The 18283-nt window shown below is 39.7% G+C and overlaps 1 protein-coding gene across 1 annotated transcript in view; it reads left to right on the top strand.

Moving 5' to 3' along the window:
* LOC149463689 (uncharacterized) overlaps positions 1-18283 on the top strand; it is a 144871-nt gene that overhangs the window by 67974 nt on the left and 58614 nt on the right. The window contains exons 9-17 of the mRNA XM_089675332.1: positions 1679-1717; positions 5178-5231; positions 7165-7218; positions 11149-11256; positions 12988-13041; positions 15231-15284; positions 16983-17027; positions 17573-17626; positions 17759-17803. Coding sequence (XP_089531458.1) covers positions 1679-1717; positions 5178-5231; positions 7165-7218; positions 11149-11256; positions 12988-13041; positions 15231-15284; positions 16983-17027; positions 17573-17626; positions 17759-17803 — 507 coding nt within the window. The remainder of the gene's footprint in view (positions 1-1678; positions 1718-5177; positions 5232-7164; positions 7219-11148; positions 11257-12987; positions 13042-15230; positions 15285-16982; positions 17028-17572; positions 17627-17758; positions 17804-18283) is intronic.

Genomic DNA, 18283 nt, shown 5'->3' with positions numbered 1-18283 from the left:
TGGGTATAACGGAGAAAGAGAGTTCCAGAGAAAGAAAGCAGTTCTAGAGGAGTTCTGGAGGAATGATTATTATGTAGGTATAAGGGAGAAAGAGAGTTCTGGAGAAAGGAGGCAGTGCTAAAAAAAGTTCTGGAGGAATGATTAATAAGTCTGTATAAGGGAGGAAGAGAGTTCCAGAATAAGGGAGCAGCATTAGAGACGTCCTGGAGGAATGATTGATAGGTGGGTATGAGAGAGAAAGATACTTCTAGAGAAAGGTGGCAGCATGAGAAAAGCCCTGGAAAAATTATTAATAAATGGGCACATAGGAGAAAGAGCGTTCAAAGAAAGAGAGAAAAATGTTTAGAAATGTAAGAAATGAGAAAGACCAATGTGGCCAATGAGAAGTAAAGAAGTACAGAGGGGATTTCAATTATATGCTCTGATACCTAAATCCGTACTAAACCAAAAAAACAGAAATGTAAGATATTGCAGCATGCCAATCCTTAAATGTAGTGGCTGTATTAGTTTTATTTTTTAGACATTTTTCCTTTTATTTGTACCTTGTAATCCAGCCAGTCTTAGGACATATCCACTCTGGATGGAGCGGCAATGAAGCCACCATTGGTGTTAGACTAGCAGATTTAGACTTGACTAACAAATGAAGTGGAGCTCAATCCAAAAGGTGAAGTTCTGCTTTGAAGCCTTGTCCCCCGCTCCCTGTTAAGGATTGGCACCTTTGGGGAGCGGATATTTAGTTTTGACAAGTACCCGCTCCCACTTCTGCTGTGATCGCCTAGGTGATTGGAAGCGGAAGTTAGACTGCGGGACCATGCACAAGGAGCAGATCTGCTCATGCATGCGCAGTGGACACCCGGCTGTGAAGCCACAAAATGTCACAACCGGGTTCCCACACTTAAGATGCCAACGCCAGGGATGCAGGAAAGCCATTGAACCCGGCTGAGGTAAGGACATTGCTGGATCGTGGGACAGGTGAGTGGCTGTTTTTGAAGTCAGCAGCTACAATTTTTGTAGCTGCTGAAGTTTTTGGTCACCGGAGGTTTGAGCTCTGCTTTAAGCATCTGCTTGAGCGGCTCTTGCTCCCTACTACAGCTCCAGCTTTCCAAGTACTCCCTCTGCATTGCACTCTGTTGGATTGGATGCTCTGGGATGGCAGGTCAAAAAGCCCAGACCACGATCTATCAATCACCTCACCGTGATCTACTGGTAGATTGCGATCTACAGGTTGCTGACCCCCTTTTTACATGAATAAATAAGAGCTGATCTTTGTAAGCATCCTTGTCAGTGGTAAATGGTTTGTCCAAACCCTCTAACCGACACTTTTTCTGGACAGCATTGTCTGTTAAAAGAAGTCGAAAAAAATTTAACGGAGATTTACTGTTCATCAGGTGAAAATAAAGGGAAAACAGCCTGAAAAATAGAAAACGAATGCAGCCACTACATCTACGAATTAACTGCAATATACTGTATATAGAATTTGTTCTTTTGCGTTTAATGCCTCTTTCAGATGTGCTATGCAGAAGGTTCAGACAGTTAAGGGCTTTATATGTTAGAGATGGTATTTAGAATTGTATGCAGTGCAGGACTAACTAAGGGGAGCAGAACTGGGGAAGCTTGTTACTTGTGTTACATACTGTACAGGCCTTTCCTTACCAGTGTCTCTCTTCTTCTCTTGCAGCAAACCTCATTCTATCAGCTGTTGCACGCAGGCTGGCCTGTGAGTGTGCCCTTCGTTATCACAAGTGGCCTGACCTCTTGGTACAATGGAGCCTCTCCTGTCCTCTAGACCTATTTCTATGGGGGGGGGGGGACTTTAGTGCACTACCTAAATTAAAGGGCCACTAAATTAAAGTATGAGTTTGTGCAAAATGAGACCAAAGTGAGATCAATGCTGAATGTCCGGAGGGTGCAAGAGGACATTTTCCTTTATCCAACCAACGTCCTAACCATTTTTTCCCATTAGCAAAATTGACAATTAGTATTTTTTGGGCCTCGTGACACCTAACATAGCTATAAACATAGAGCAATAGGCCATGCAGCAATTAATGGAAAATGATATTGTATTTTCTGTAGAGTTGAGTGTAATCTTCCGTATATATTGTATTTGTGAATGTTAGTAGCTGTTGCACAAAAAAACATTTTTTTGTCTTAAGTGGACTTGTCCTTATGGAATTTTGTGACATTCTTCTTTTTGTAATACCATTTTTTACTTTTTTGTGACTTGTTGAGTATAACTGAACCAGTCAAACATAGTACAGGAACAGGAGAACATGCCAGCAACCCCATAAGCAGCATGAGTTAATAAGTATGAGGCTTACCAAAACCTAGAAGGCAGAAAGCAAGCTCTGTGCCTGGGCTTGCTGGCAATTCCATGACTGTGTAGTGAGACATGGCTTTTCATTGTAAGAAGATTTAATGGCATATGAATTCATCAGGACTGGAAAATGGCCAAGTAGTTTATGCGCTTAAAAAAAAACAACAAAAAAAAAAACAGCTCATTTTTGAACCATTTCTAATGACCTGCTTAAGGCTAGGTTCACACTAGCCAGTGTTCTGAAAAGCGAACTGTGCTGGATTGCTTTTTAGAGTGTGGTTAAGCAGTCACTCAGGCGTTCAGGAGGTGATCCTCCTGCCTCTTGAATGCCTGTGTTTTGCTAATTATGGGGCCAGTGCACCACAATGCCAAGTCAAGCATTTGGATTGCAGTGTGGCCCCAGTGACCTGAACGGGCCAGTTTAACCCTGTGAACCTAACATATTTCTTTAAATTTGGCATGTGAACAACCTCCTCTGTCTGTTGTTTATCCTTTAGGTGGGAAACCTGGGGGTGGTAAAATCGTAGCTCTTTTTACCACTGCACATGTAAAGGAGGCCTAAAAGTGGCTTCCTTCTTTTACATCAGACAAACTGAGGTCTACATCGTTGAGTAGTTTGTGTTTACTTGGGTTTAATGAAGAAATGTTGCAGAGTTTGTGGCTAGAAACACACCAATAGACCTATGGAACGTTTTTATAGTTTACAATAGCGTGAGAAAGAATTTAAATTTCTGCTAGGTTTTTCTTCTGTCTGTGACCCCATTGACCAGATTCTATCTCGCTTCCTGTCCTTGTGACACCCTATATGTATATGTGTACAGTGCTTTGAAAAATATTCATACCCCTTGAAATTTTCCACATTTTGTCATGTTACAGCCAAAAACGTAAATGTATTATATTGGGATTTTATGTGATAGATCAACACAAAGTGGCACATAATTGTGAAGTGGAAGGAAAGTGATAAATGGTTTTCAAAATTATTTACAAATAAATATCTGAAAAGTGTGGCCTGCATTTGTATTCAGCCCCCCTGAGTCAATGCTTTGTAGAACCACCTTTGCAATTACAGCTGCATGTCTCTACCAGTTTTGTACATCTATAGAGGGAAATGTTTGCCCATTCTTCTTTGCAAAATACCTCAAGCTTTGCCAGATTGGATGGAGAGCGTCTGTGAACAGCAATTTTCAAGTCTTTCCACAGATTCTCAATTTGATTTAAGTCTGGACTGTGACTGGACCATTGTAACACATGAATATGCCTTGATCTAAACCATTCCATTGTAGCTCTGGCTGTATGTTTAGGGTCGTTGTCCTTCTGGAAGGTGAACCTCCGCCCCAGTCTCAAGTCTTCTGCAGACTCTAACAGGTTTTCTTCTAAGATTGTCCTGTATTTGGCTCCATCCATCTTCCCACCAACTCTGACCAGCTTCCCTGCCCCTGCTGAAGAAAAGCATCTCCACAACATGATGCTTCCACCACCATTTTTCAAGGTGGGGATGGTGTGTTCAAAGTGATGTGCAGTGTTAGTTTTCCCGCCACACATAGCATTTTGATTTTAAGCCAGAAAGTTCAATTTTGGTCTCATCTGACCAGAGCACCTTCTTCCACATGTTTGCTGTGTCCCCCACATGGCTTCTCGCAAACTGCAAATAGGACTTCTTATGGTTTTCTTTCAACAATGGATTTCTTCTTGCCACTCTTTCATAAAGGCCAGATTTGCGGAGTGCACAACTAATAGTTGTCCTGTGGACAGATTCTCCCACCTGAGCTGTGGATCTCTGTAGCTCCTCCAGAGTTACCATAGGCCTCTTGGCTGCTTCTCTGATTAATGCTACCCTTGCTCAGCCTGTCAGTTTAGGTGGATGGCCATGTCTTGGTAGGTTTTCAGTTGTGCCATACTCTTTCCATTTTCAGATGATGGATTGAACAGTGCTCCGTGAAATGTTCAAAGCTTGGGATATTTTTTTTATAACCTAACCCTGCTATAAACTTCTTCACAACTTTATCCCTGACCTGTTTGGTGTGTTCCTTGGCCTTCATGATGCTGTTTGTTCACTAATGTTCTCTAACAAACCTCTAAGGCCTTCACAGAACAGCTGTATTTATACGGAGATTAAATTACACACAGGTAGACTCTATTTACTTATTGGGTGACTTCTGAAGTCAATTAGTTCTACTAGATTTAAGTTAGGGGTATGAGAGTAAAGGGGGCTGAAAACAAATGTACGCAACACTTTTCAGATATTTATTTGTAAAAAAATTTTGAAAACCATTTATCATTTTCCTTCCACTTCACAATTATGTGCCACTTTTTGTTGGTCTATTACATAAAATCCCAATAAAATACATTTACGTTTTTGGTTGTAACATGACAACATGTGGAAAATTTTAAGGGGTATGAATACTTTTTCAAGGCACTGTATGTAGATGTATAATATAACATAAAATTACACATACCCACATGTATTTATATCCAGAACCAGAATGTTGTGTGTTTAGTATTTAGCGAATACACCAACACTCATTGAAATAATTTATCATTCCTATTAATAGAGTTCATCATCCAGTGCCTGGGTTAGATTTGTGAATATTAAATATATCTCTAGGTAATGGATGAGTCACTTGAGAAAGAACTTTTTAATTGTATCTTTTTTTTTTGGCTCAGCTTTTCCATCTTTTACGATGTTTCCAACATTTGTAGAATATATTCCATACTTCTTTTTCAATCATGGTGTCATTTGTATTCAGTACAATAGAACTTTCTTGGCTGTGTATGCACATTGCACAAAGGTATATCATTATTTTGAATGTTACTTATCTTTTACGGGTTTAAGTTTAAAATGTTTGTTTGTTGTACTTTTTAGAGAAGTCGAGGACCACCAGGTCTGCCTGGCATCCATGGAAGACCTGGAACACCGGTAAGAAAAAGTCTGAAAGTTTACCTCTTAAAGAGGAAATCCAGTCATTTTGTTTTTTTAATTAAAAGTCAGCATCTAAAAATACTGTAGCTGCTGAGTTTTAAGAAACAGAAACTCTGGGGCTGGTTCTGTGTTCAGATCCCAGGTGCCACCATCCTGGCTGTGGAAGCTGGTAGTGACTTTCTACTGTTTCAAAGCCAGCTGTGCTTGCATCATATTGGTCCCACAGCCTCCTAGGACATGTGATTTTGTCTCAGGAGGTTGTGGGTGGGTGTGCCAAAGTGACATAATTCTCTCTTAGGCAAGAATTATGGAGTTGGGAGCGAGTACCTGTTACAAAACGGTATCCACTCCCCCAAAAACAAAAAAAACACCAAATATGTTGGGGGGGGGGGGGGTAATTAGCAGTACTTTTGCTATTAAATGTAGCATGGTCGATATCACCAAGAAACTGGATTGATTTCTCTATAGGGAGTTTTTCTTGCACTTAATAGACTTTATTTAAAGTGTTATTAAACCTGCAACAGTAAAATCAGTCTGTATATGCAGTAAAGCATGCTTGTTATACTCACTGTGGAACCTAAGGGGTTAATCCTCATTGAGTAAAAAGGATGTTTGATCCTGTCTTCTCTGATCCTCCCCTTCTTCCACCATCCCCAACTCATCTGCTGATAGAACAGAGCCTTGGGGACAAGCTGCACATGCTCAGTTTGGTGTATATTGCTAGAGAGGTTTTTTTTTATTAGAATGCATGTGATCAGCACAGGGTCAGGCAACACTATCCAGACACAGGGTCAGGAATCATGCAGCCTCATAGGACAGTCAGAGAAGAATGAAAACTCCTAAAAGATTAACCTATATTCATCTGGACACTGATCAAAGTCACAAGACTGCTATATACTGCTGAAGAGAAAAGGTAATTAGCAGTTTATATTTACTACAATAACTGCACTCCATGTTCTGTGTGCTGTGGGAGACCAGATATAGTGAATGCAGGGTTACATAGTTACATAGTTAGTATGGCTGAAAAAAGACAAAAGTCCATCCAGTTCAACAATTAAAAAAAAAAGTTATAATCCTATACCCACAGTTGATCCAGAGGAAGGCAAAAAACCCCCAGCAAAGCACGATCCAATTTGCTCCTGCTGGGAAACAAATTCCTTCCTGATCCCCCGAGAGCAGGGGCAGACTGACCATTTGGAAACTCGGGCACTACCCGAGGGTCCGGGGTCAGTAGGGGGCCCCATGAGATGCCCCTGGTACCTTTTTCATAGGCTTTTTTGAGTTTGGGCAAGGACACAGGGGCCCCATGATCCCCTATTGCCCGGGGGCCACATAGGTTGTCAGTTTGCCCCTGCCCGAGAGGCAATTGGATATTCCCTGGATCAACTTTACCTATAAATGTTAGTATCCAGTTATATTCTGTGTATCTAAGAAAGAATCCAGGGTCCAGGTTTAGTAACACTTTAAACTCCCTTGATTGCAAGACAAACAAACAAAAAAAGAAAGGAAAAAAACACAAGAAAAAAAAAACACAAACCAACACTAATCATTCTCTTATACACTAAAACAATGCAAACAACTGCCTTAGCGCCTATAGATAGACCAAAAGATTCATGGATATGCATGTATTTTGTTGAAAAAAAAAAATCTACCTCAATCAAAAAAATTCTAAGTTTTACTTTGTGTTTTTCACAACAAATATTCTCTAAGTATTTTGAAAACAATTGTAATAATACTTTAAGCTGTATAATAATAATAGTCCATGAAGGGCTGTATACGAATGTTGGAAAAGTTTCCATTAAAGAAATACCTTTTGGTTTTTGGGTTACTTTCTAACCTACTGTCACCATCTAGTGTCTCTGTACAGCATTACTTCCTACCCAGAAATAGTTTACAATTTATCTCATAAGGTTTTTCTTTTCATTTACAGGGAATGACTGGACCTCCAGGGTGGCCAGGTATTAAAGGACAGCATGGCACCATGGTAAGAATTCTCCTTATGAAATGAAGTTGAAGATCAAGTAGTAGAAATTAAAGCAGTACTCCAGCCAAAAACAAGTTTTTAAAATCTCATTTATGTTAGAATGATTACGTTTAAACTTCTGTCCAGTGTTTATTCAACTAAAGAGATTTCCCCTTATTTCACTTCACTGTAGTCATCAGAACAGCAAGAGACTTAAAGCATATGCGAACCCTTACAACCCATTCAGTTATTCAGTTTAAAATAGAAAAGAAAAGCAAAACATTGGGGTGGGAGGGGTGTATGTACACTCTGTATATATTTATATATCTTGTTTTATAAGTCATCACATAATCTCTGTTCTCAGTTGCATACGGGGATTAGAAAGGTGGGTGTGCAAAAACAGCAGTACACTGACCTTCCCAGTGAATGGTTGTGCAGGGAGGCATGTCAGCACAAGTCTGACCATTGGAGCACAAGCAGGCTGTTGCAACCATGCAGGGACAGATTAGCTTTTATGCCTAGTGTGGTCAGTTTGAAATGGGAAATCAGGGAGGCTGGCAGGATCACCAGGTATATCACACATAGGAAGCAATACAAAGTCAACAGGATACTACTTTCTAACATGAGTACATGGTACAACAATATGAAATGTTGGGGAAACATTCTTTAAACCTTTGGAAAAAATATAAAAATAATAAAAATGGACCCCCAGGAGCTTTTATCCATTTTGAGCTTGTATGCAGTGCAAATTAACACATGGCAGACCTGCCTTGGATGAAATCCCCTCTAGAGCTGCGCTACCAGCTCTTCAGTTGGTCATGTGCACTTCTACCTTCTCTCGGTCTTCCTTCCGGTTGTGGTCTCTTTTGATTGGCTGGGCTGCGATGTCATCACTCCTGCACATGTGCACAAGAGTCACATTGTCTTGACCCAGCACTGTGTTGTAAATGTAGACTGAGCTGCGCATGTGTGGATCAGTGTACATTCAGAAATATAAACACTGACAGGCAGGGAGAAGGGTTTATAGCAGAACAGACCAATCCTACCTTGCAGCCATTTTTTAAATTATTTTTAAATTTAATTCTACTTTAAATTCCGGTCAGTACAAGCTGAAGAGCTCCAGCCTGTCAAGACCCTTCAGTCTTAATCCGACCATAAACGAGTTGTAAAATGAATGAAAGTCATGTCAATCGTCCAATCATGCGTTTTTTATATGATTAGTGTGATTTCTGTGACGCACGATTTTTGTGCCGCAATTGAACATACCTGATCCAACATTTTTTTTTTTTTTTTTTTCATTTTTAGAAAATCAAAATTATTGATGGCAAAGTCTTATGAGCTATTTTCGTTTTTCGATCAACATAACTATTGATTTTCAACTCGTCTATGGCCTGCTTTAAAGGATAAGTTCACCTTTTGGACAAAAATAATAAATGCACATTTTTTTTCAGGTAAAAAAATGTGCATTTATTATTTTCATCCAAAGGAAACTGGAAAGCATTGCACCAGCGATCAGTAGATCGCTGATGCCATGTAGATCTCCTGTAGACCTCTCAGAATAACTGCTTGCTGAACGGGATGTACAAGCAAGCAGATATACTGACTGGAAGCTTCAATGAACTACCACGGTGCTCCACAGCGCCATGGTAGTTCATTGAAAACTACAAGCTCACAGCCGCTAAGGCTGTCGGGAGTTGTGTGCATGAATGAATAACACAGCTGTGTGGGCGGAGCCTCTCACGGCCGCGCTGTTTTACAGTTAGTACGGGAAGACTTCTCCCTCTACTATCTGTCACGGGGGGGGGGGTGATTGGGGGTTGCGGGCGCAACTGCAGCTCTGGGAACATGTTCCACCCTAAAAATGAGTGGAACATGTAACATGTTCCAAAGGTGAACCTGTCCTTTAACCAGCTTCAGTAATAACCAGCTTCTGCCATTTATAGTCTAAGTAAAGAATAGAATATTGATTTAAAACAAGTAGCTGCTGAAATCAGTGAATACAAATAGTTAAAACTGTTCTTTTGAATAGCAGTGCTGTAGATATGTAGTTCACAGCCTGATTGTGTTTTCAATTTGAAATTCTCTGTTAGTATGTGTATTATTATTGTATTCATTCTTACCTACAGTCATGGCCAAAAATATTGGCACCCCTGCATTTCTGTCTAATAATCTACATCTTCGTTCAGAAAATTGTTGAAATTTCAAATGTTTAGGCATTCTGATGTTTATGTATTTTGTTTGTATTGGTATGACACAAAAAAGTGGAGAAACAAAAAACCAAAATTGACACGTTTCACGCAAAACACCAAAAATGTACTGGCCAAAATTGTTGGCATCCTCGATTTAATATTTGGTAGCACACCCCTTGGAAAAAATAACTGAAATCAATCGCTTCCTGTAACCATCAATGAGTTTCTTACACCTCTCTACTGGAATTCTGGACCACTCTTCTTTCACCAACTGCTCCAGGTCTCTCAGATTGGATGGGGCCCTTTTCCCAACTGCTGTTTTGAGATCTCTCCACAGGTGCTCTATGGGACTGAGATCTGGACTCATTTCTGGCCAGTTCACTACTCTCCAGCACTTTGTCTTAAACCATTTCTGGGTGCCTCTTGATGTGTGCTTTGAGTCATTATCCTACTGTATGTATGTATGTACTATGACCTCTGGTGGAGACCATTCTTTCTGACACTGGGCCCTACATTGCACCCCAGAATTCTTGGGTAGTGTTCAGATTTCATAATGCCATGCACTTGGTCAAGACATCCAGTGCCTGAAGCAGCCACACAACCCCAAAACCGCAGTGAACCTCCACCATGTTTGACTGTAGGGACTGTATTCTTTTCTTTAAAGGCCTCATTGCTTTTTCTGAAACAGTAGAATGATGGGCTTTACCAAAAAGCTGTAATTTTGTTTCATCTGTCCACAGCACATTATCCCAAAAGGATTTTTGCTTCCTCAGGTAAATTTTGGCAAACTCCAATCTGGCTTTTTTATGTTTCTGTGTCAGCAGTGGGGTCCTTCTGGGTCTCCTACCATAGCGTCCCTTTTCATTCAGATTGCAACGTATAGTGCGAGCTGACACAGTTGTACTTTGTGCCTGAAGGTCAACTTCAATTTGTTTGGAAGTCGATCAAGGTTCTTTATCCACCATTCAAATAATTCTTTGTTGCAATCTTTTCAGTTTTTCTTTTGTCCACGCCAGGGAGATTAGCTACAGTGCCATGGGATCTAAATATCTTGACAATGTTGCTTACAGTGAACACAGGAACATTAAGATCTGTGGAGATTGACTTGTAATCTTGAGATTGCCCATGCTTTTCCACAAATTTTGTTCTCAAATCCTCAGATAATTCTTTGCTGGAGTCAATTTTTCACCATTTTAACTGGTTGCCGGTGTGATTTCTATATTGTCAGTACCAGTTAATTGATACAAATGAGTTTAATTTCAAATTGCAGGAGCATCACAAACATAGAATGAAATTATTTCTTACATTTTTGAGAAGGTGCCAATAATTTTGTCCAGTCCATTTTTGGAATTTTGTGTGGAATGTGTCTGATTTGGGTTTTTGCTTCTCCACTATTTTACATCATACCAACACAAACAAAAGAAATAAACATGAGAATGCCAAAACATTTGTAATTGCAACAATTTTCTGGGCGAAGTGCTGCATCATCTGACAGAAATGCATGGGTGCCAATATTTTAGGCCATGACTGTATTTGCTTCTAAAAAGCAATCACATGGTAAAAATGTAAGGCACGTGTGTGGCAGTGTCATGTGACACATATGACCAACCCTAATGAAATAACATGGCTGATATGAAAATGTTTGTACTGTGGGTGGCCAACATTGTGATGTGTGATTCTAGCTGTATCACTGATCCGTTTTGTACACTCCTGTCTCTCACTGTCACTACCACAATGATCACTCGTCATTAACTTTTTGCAGGGGCTTCCAGGAATACCTGGAGTTCAAGGAGTAGCTGGCATTCCCGGGAAAGACGGCACTCCAGGATTAGATGGTAAAGTGGGATCACCTGGAATACCAGGACCAAAGGTATGCAAGGAGGGAGCGATGTCTGATGTTGGGCAGTGACCTAAGAAAGGAGTAATACATAGGCAAAGAGTAGTACTGGGAATACTGGCTAGGGATTGCAGTTAAAGGCAGAAAAGTGAAAAACATATTTCTGTTGGCACATGAGCACCATAAATATCACGAAATGACATGCACTGTACTGGGACAATCGTAAGCAGCTGACACATGTCCCACCCTGCAGCTACATGTATACTATGCCTATTGTATATACTGTAGACACAAATGATTGGCCCAGTAACAGCTGTCTAATGGGCTCACTCAGGTGTGTTCAGACTAGGATTTGAACACATTTCAGCTCATCACTAGAGAACACAACGGAAAAATTTGTTTCAGATTCATTCCTTCAGGTAATAATTGTGTTTTGTTGTATCCCACGTATGCTAGAATTATTCATTTTTAGAATTTGTTTCATATATTCAGATTTGTTTTGTATATTCGTTATTTTCAAATTGATTCAAAACTTTGAATTTTGAAATATGAATTTTGGAAGACGGATATGTTTGTTTTATTTTATTTTACTCTAATCTGTTCCTTTTTTTTCTATTCCATTATTTTATTTTCTATTCTACTATATTATATTCTTTTATTTTCTATTCCATTCCTTTATTTTTTATTCTGTTCTATTACGTTTTATTCTATTCTTTTTTATTTTTTTCTATTTTGTTTTATTCTGTTCTATTCTGTAAAGCAGCCTAAGTAGGAATCATCATCTTACTTCACTTTTATACCTTACTGTATTTATTGCAATATTTTCTCATTCAAGTTCATTTTCAAATTCTAGTTCATTTTCAAATTAAAATTTAGATAATTAGTTTTGTTATAATTTATTTAGGCTTTGTTGAAATTCTTTACTATCGTGGTTCTGAAATTTGGATACATCCGAATTTCCAAATAACAAAAATTTTGTCCGAATTTCGATTCGGAACAAAACTAATTGCACATGTTTACTCATCAGTAATCTCCAAGTCAGACCTGGGCAGATACACCCCCTGTCTGTCTTCACACTATAGGATGCTTTTGATGAGGGATGTGGCCAGTACTCACCTATGCCAACATAGATCACTGGAGGTGGAGGACAGGAAGTGGATTTATACTGAGAGAACAAGGCATTCATTTTAAAGCATTTCCAAGTGAAAATAATTGAGTGATAACATTTGCTGGACAGGACTATAAAAAGAAGATAAAATGTGAGACTTCAGTTGGGCTCTAAAGAAAAAGATAGATCTGATATTTTTTTCATTGATTTTGATAAATCTGAGTGCATGTAAAACTGTTAGTCTGACAACATTCAGTGTCCAAAATTTAGGCCAAGGGATACAAGTGTTTTATGACACATAGAAACATTTTTATTGCTTGAAAATATATCCAACGTGTCTCTGCTGTATAGCGGATGGTGACTACTGGCATGAACAGGGCACTGTAACCCTAGCATGTGAGCACATTTGTGGTGGCGTCTGTACTTAGTAATATAATATGCAAGAAGTGCAATAAATCAGATAAGCATCTGTCTTCACTTTATGGATATCAGTGGACACCTCCAGCACATTGCTATAGGGGAAAACAGTTGGCTTGTTTTTTTTTAGCAAAGCCAGTATGGACGCACTGACCTTTCACTAAATCAAATTATTCTACTGTTGGATCATGCATAGCTTTATATCCAAGGTCACTAAATGTGTCTCCTTTTTTTATCAGGGGCCGCAAGGCTTCAAAGGTGATCAAGGTCCCTCCGGTGAAAAGGGAGATGAAGTGAGTTCTCAGAAATGTTTCTAAATTTGTCTTCTGTTGGCTTTGCACACACTTTTCTCATGTTCAGTCCTGGATAGTCAGACTTCTCACTTTAAGATGACAAGTTGAGATTGTAGCCCCAGGCACCTCTTTGGAGAGGCAGCTTGAACTCCCTATAGTTTGGAAGTGATACTTTGACCAGTCAGCTGCTGGCTCCGCCCTCAGGCAGTGTCATGCTGTGCGCCTTCACAGTCAGACAGAATGCTGACTATTCTTCAGCCACAAAGACAGTTCTTCCCAAGGTCCTACCTCACGTATTCAACAATTCTTACATAAAATAGTATTGATTCACTAAACTGTGTTTGTAATGTTATTTAATGTTTTACAATCAAAATGTTCAGCTCACAAACATAAATGTATACTTATATATCGACACACACCAAACATAATATTATTGCAGCAGATAATATACAGTAAAATAAGTATTGAACACAACACCATTTTTCTCAGTAAATATATTTCTAAAGGTGCTATTGACATGAAATTTGTACCACATTTTGGTAACAACCCATGCAATCCATACATACAAAGAAACCAAAATAAATAAGTTCATAAATTAAGTTATGTGTGATAAAATGGAATCACACAGGGAAAAAGTATTGAACACGCTAACTGCAATTTATTTAATACTTCGTACAAAATGCTTTGTTGGTAGTGACAGCTTCAAGACTTCTTCTGTATGGAGAAACTAGTCACATGCATTGCTCAGGTGTGATTTTGGCCCATTCTTCCACACAAACATAAGGGCCTGTATTGACGGGCTTTGGGCTTGTGTCAATGGCATTAGTTCAAGACGATTCTGGGATCATTCAGAATTCTTTGACAGGTGCATTTGACCTGAATTTAACGATCAGTTGACCTGCGTAAAGAAGCTTTTGCATTCCCATAGACCATGCCTTATCCCTGGTATATGAGAGGTATATTATAACTATTCAATGAATTTTATTTATTTGTACAAAATATGCGATCTGCAACGATAATTTGGTTTTTGGAGTGCTAACTCATAATATATATAACTATATATTACGAGTTTTGTTAGGACACATTCTCATCAGAATTAAAACACCCTTTATGTTTTCTGAAATTAGAGTATTAACAGGTGTGCAGTCCTGATTTCACTAACACACATAAATACAGTATCACATGGCTGCAGAATTGGCAATTTCCCACGTGAAATGGAGCTGCATACTTGACTGCATACTTGTTCCAGGTCAGAGACTCAGAAAGTGTTGAAGCCATTGGATTAACATTACATGCAACTAGCATTTTTAGGAGAGGTCACCAGTGTCAGCCTTCTTACTTCACTGATGACATGTTTGCTTTAACCGTTTTACTGTCTGGAGTCATCTGTTCAGCTGACTGTTAGCTTTTTATCCTCACCACCGGACATCACATCCCCATTTAGCACAGGCTCTGCTGCCCCTACTGGGTGCTGGGATGGCCAAGGCCGGTGTCAGCGGGGAGAGCAGAAGATGATCAGCAAATATTTGTGCAATAAAAATATCTTTAGTGCATTTTTTGATAAACATGTGCTCTAATACTGTGTGACAAAAAAATGCTACAACCATTTTATTCTCCAGGGTCTCTGCATTTATAAAATATGTTTTTGGAGGTTTTAACTAAACTAATGTACACTTTAACATATGTGTTAAAAAAAACTACCCTGGGAGCAAAAGAGTTGAAGTGACCCTCTTTCCTTGATATAAAAACAAAATTCTCTGCAAGAGAAGTCTTTGCATACTTACCTGTCTTGCTGATTGCACTTATAATTCCTTTGTATACCTGAGGTACTGCTGCCTGAAAATGCTTCAGCCTCTGACACCATTCAGATGCCTGGTCCACTGCTCTGTGCTATGGCTCCCTACTCCAGCCCAGATGTCACTACTATGACCTGTAGTGTCATAGGGAGGGTAGGAGGAGACAAAGCAGTGGAGGACCAGGCATTCAACACTCCAACAAATGTGGGATACAGAAGACACTTCAAGTAGTGGAATCTCAAGAATACAGAGGGTAGTGACAGCAGGGACTGTGAGAGTGGTCATTTATTTTATATCAAAGTGACAGCATCTCTTTAAAGTAGTAAAGATTACATTGTGTGTAGCCAAGAATAGGGAGAAATTTTACTCATCACTTTTGTGCATTTGTTGTAGGGTTTCTTTGGATCTCCTGGGTTCTGCGGGGAAGAAGGAATCAAAGGAATAAAGGTAACAACTATTATTATTATTACTATACAGGATTTATATAGCAGAAACAGTTTGCGCAGCGCTTTACAAAATGGAGGGACAGTTACAATACAATTCAATACAGAGGGCCTTGCTTGGGAGAGCTTACAATCTAAACTGATCAGCTTAAAATGTAAACTTAAATACAGCACCTTTTCTATTTAAAATAAATGAAATTCTCCTAAAACTGAGGTGTAATTGTTGAACTAGTTTGCACTTTAATTTTTAGATTCTAGGGATGAGCTCCCAGTTCAGTCCCAAACCAGGTTCAGCAGGAGCTGAATTCATATAAAGTATAGAGGTTTTCTCCTGCTACTATACTGTATATGACCGCTTCCTTTTTCTGTTGTCAGTGGTAGTTAAGGAAACAGTACATTCAGGCACCTGCTGAGTGCTTAGCTACCAGCATACCAGATCTTGTATGAATTTTAAAAGACCTCACTAAAAAAAATAGCATAGGGCCCCCAAATTCTGTTTGGTATTCTGGCATGGATTTTAAAGTGGCGTTCCACTCACGCTGTCAAAAAATAAAAGTCAGCAGGTACAAAAACTGTAGCTGCTGACTTTTCAAAAACAGCCACTTACCTGTCCCTCGGTCCAGCGGTGTGTCCCCAGCAACCCGTTTCACCGGCCGTCCTGTATTCCAGGAGGCCAGCATCTTCAGTGTGGGCACCTGGCTGTGATAGCTTGTGGCTTCACAGCTGGGTACCCACTGAGCATGCGCGGGTAGCACTGCACTTCCTGAATGGCCCTGTAGTCTTCTGGGACCTGTCACATGTCCCAAAAGACTACAAGGAGGGAGAGAGGGAGGACACATTCCGCTTCCAATCGCCTAGGCGATCGGACCGGAAGTGGGTGCGGGTACCTGTCAAATTCTGGTACCCGCTCCCCCCCCCCGCCCCCCAAAGGTGCCAATCCTTAATGGGGAGCGGGACAGCAGTCCTTAAAGCGGAACTTCCCTTTTTGGGTGGAGCTCTGCTTTAAGTGAGGGCATCACACAGAAATAAAAAAAAATTAAAAAGTCTGGGGCCCCCGCACCCTAAAGAAATTTGCACAAGATCCTTATCCAAGCATGCAACCTGGCCCAGGAAGGGGGGGTGGCAAAGGGTTTAGTATGGCATTTGGGAAGGAACCCATGCCTTTTTTTTTTTTGCAAGGGAGCCTTTTGACATCCTTACCAGACCCTCTTAAATAATGGGTCTGGTTTGTTTTTAGGGGGAACCTCAACCAGTGTGATTCCCCATTAACATCTATACCAGACCCTCATCTAGGATAAGGATATGGTATAGATGAAGGGAATCTGGGGACAGAAATAAGCAGCTGCAGCTGTCAGTTGTTGGCATTTTGTTTCTTTGCAAAGTCAGTTTCACTGCAGTAAGTTTTATACATCAAACAGAGGCACAACGTAACTTCCAGGGAGCCTAAGCCAGTAAATAGCTGTGCAATAGAGAGCAGGAGGTGATCAGGGAACATCTGTTCCCCAATCCCACCTGCGACTAGTGAACCTGGAAGTGATATGTATTACATAATTTCTGTAATTTCCCAGCTACTGTAGCTTGTTAAGCAGCTACTTAAGTATGCTCTGTGCTTGATTAGTTGCAGTGGAGGGCAGTTGAGTACTAGAATTGTATATTATGTTATCAGAACTAATTCTAACGTAGAACCTGTTTCTGGTTATAGGGAGAGAAGGGAGAGCCGGGTCCTCCAGGACTTTCAGGAGTCCAGGTAGTATTTATCAAACCTGTCAACATTTAAAATGTATGCTCCAAGATGCTCTCAGCATTTCTCGGCAATGGCAGCCAACATATCTGTCTTAAAAGAGGTGTTTGGTTGGACCCACAAAGGGTATTTTTTCTTACATGTTAATAAGGACATGTTTTGAGCACAAATTACATAATGAACTTAAATGGAGTGGCTGTCATGCCTCACAAATACTAATCAAACTTACATATTCAGATTATAAGTTGAAATCTGATTTTTGTCTGAGAGCAACACAGTTTTTCATTTCAGAAAACTTTTTTTTTGTTTTTTTAAATGACTGTAGTTTATTGTTGATAATAACAAAGTCAGAGACCGACTTTTCATCTGAACAGACTTGGCTGTGCCAGAAAGAGAAACTCAAGTGCTGTGTAGTGTTCCTGCACATCTGAAGACAAAAACATTTTTCTATGAAGACAAAAACATTAATGTGTATTCTGTAGCACTGGTTGCCAAAGCAAGTTATAGCATGCCTTTAAATTCATCTTATTTAATTTTCTTTTATGTTTTAGGGGCAGAAGGGGATGAAAGGAGCTCAGGGATTTCAAGGGATTCCAGGGCCAATTGTAAGTCAGTGAAAAGATTACATGAAAGTATTTAGTACAATGACTTAAAGTGCTTTCATTATAGAAATTTTCTGTGCATTACTATGGCTTGGAGAAATTGTTCCCTCATGTAGCGTTACCTTAAATCTTCAGGGTGAAGCAGGTGTTCCAGGGCCACGGGGCCCCCCCGGTCCAGAGGTAAGTACACTTTACATGGCTGTAAGTTTTTATAGCATCTTATGTCCTCTCTGATCCAAGGAATCTTTAGAGTTCCTCAATTGGAAATAACTGAGTGTAAACTTGGTTACAATTATGATTTAATTTGTACACAAAATGGCAAATTTACTAAAACTGGAGCAGACAGACTCTGGAGCAGCTGTGCATGGTAACCAATTAGCTTTTATCTTCAGCTTGTTAAGTTGAGCTTTGAAAATGAAAGCTAGAAGCTGATTGGTTGGCATGCACAGATGTTCCAGTTTTTCTCTGCTCCAGTCTTAGTAAATTCCCCTCAAAGTAACCACTTTGTCACCAATCACAATTTTTCAAAACAATATATCCATCTTTCTTACTATCAATTGTTACATGAAGTTTCAGCCAAATTCTCAGTGTTTGTTAAAAATGTAACATTTATTTATTATACGTAAAAAAAAACGTATAAAACCATTTGCTATATACTTG

This window comes from Staurois parvus, unplaced genomic scaffold (assembly GCF_062004578.1).
Source record: "Staurois parvus isolate SC_StPar_1 unplaced genomic scaffold, SC_StPar_1.0 ptg000154l, whole genome shotgun sequence".
NCBI lineage: Eukaryota > Metazoa > Chordata > Amphibia > Anura > Ranidae > Staurois > Staurois parvus.
Note: the sequence above shows the minus strand (reverse complement) of the source record. Positions and strands in the feature narration are given on the sequence as shown.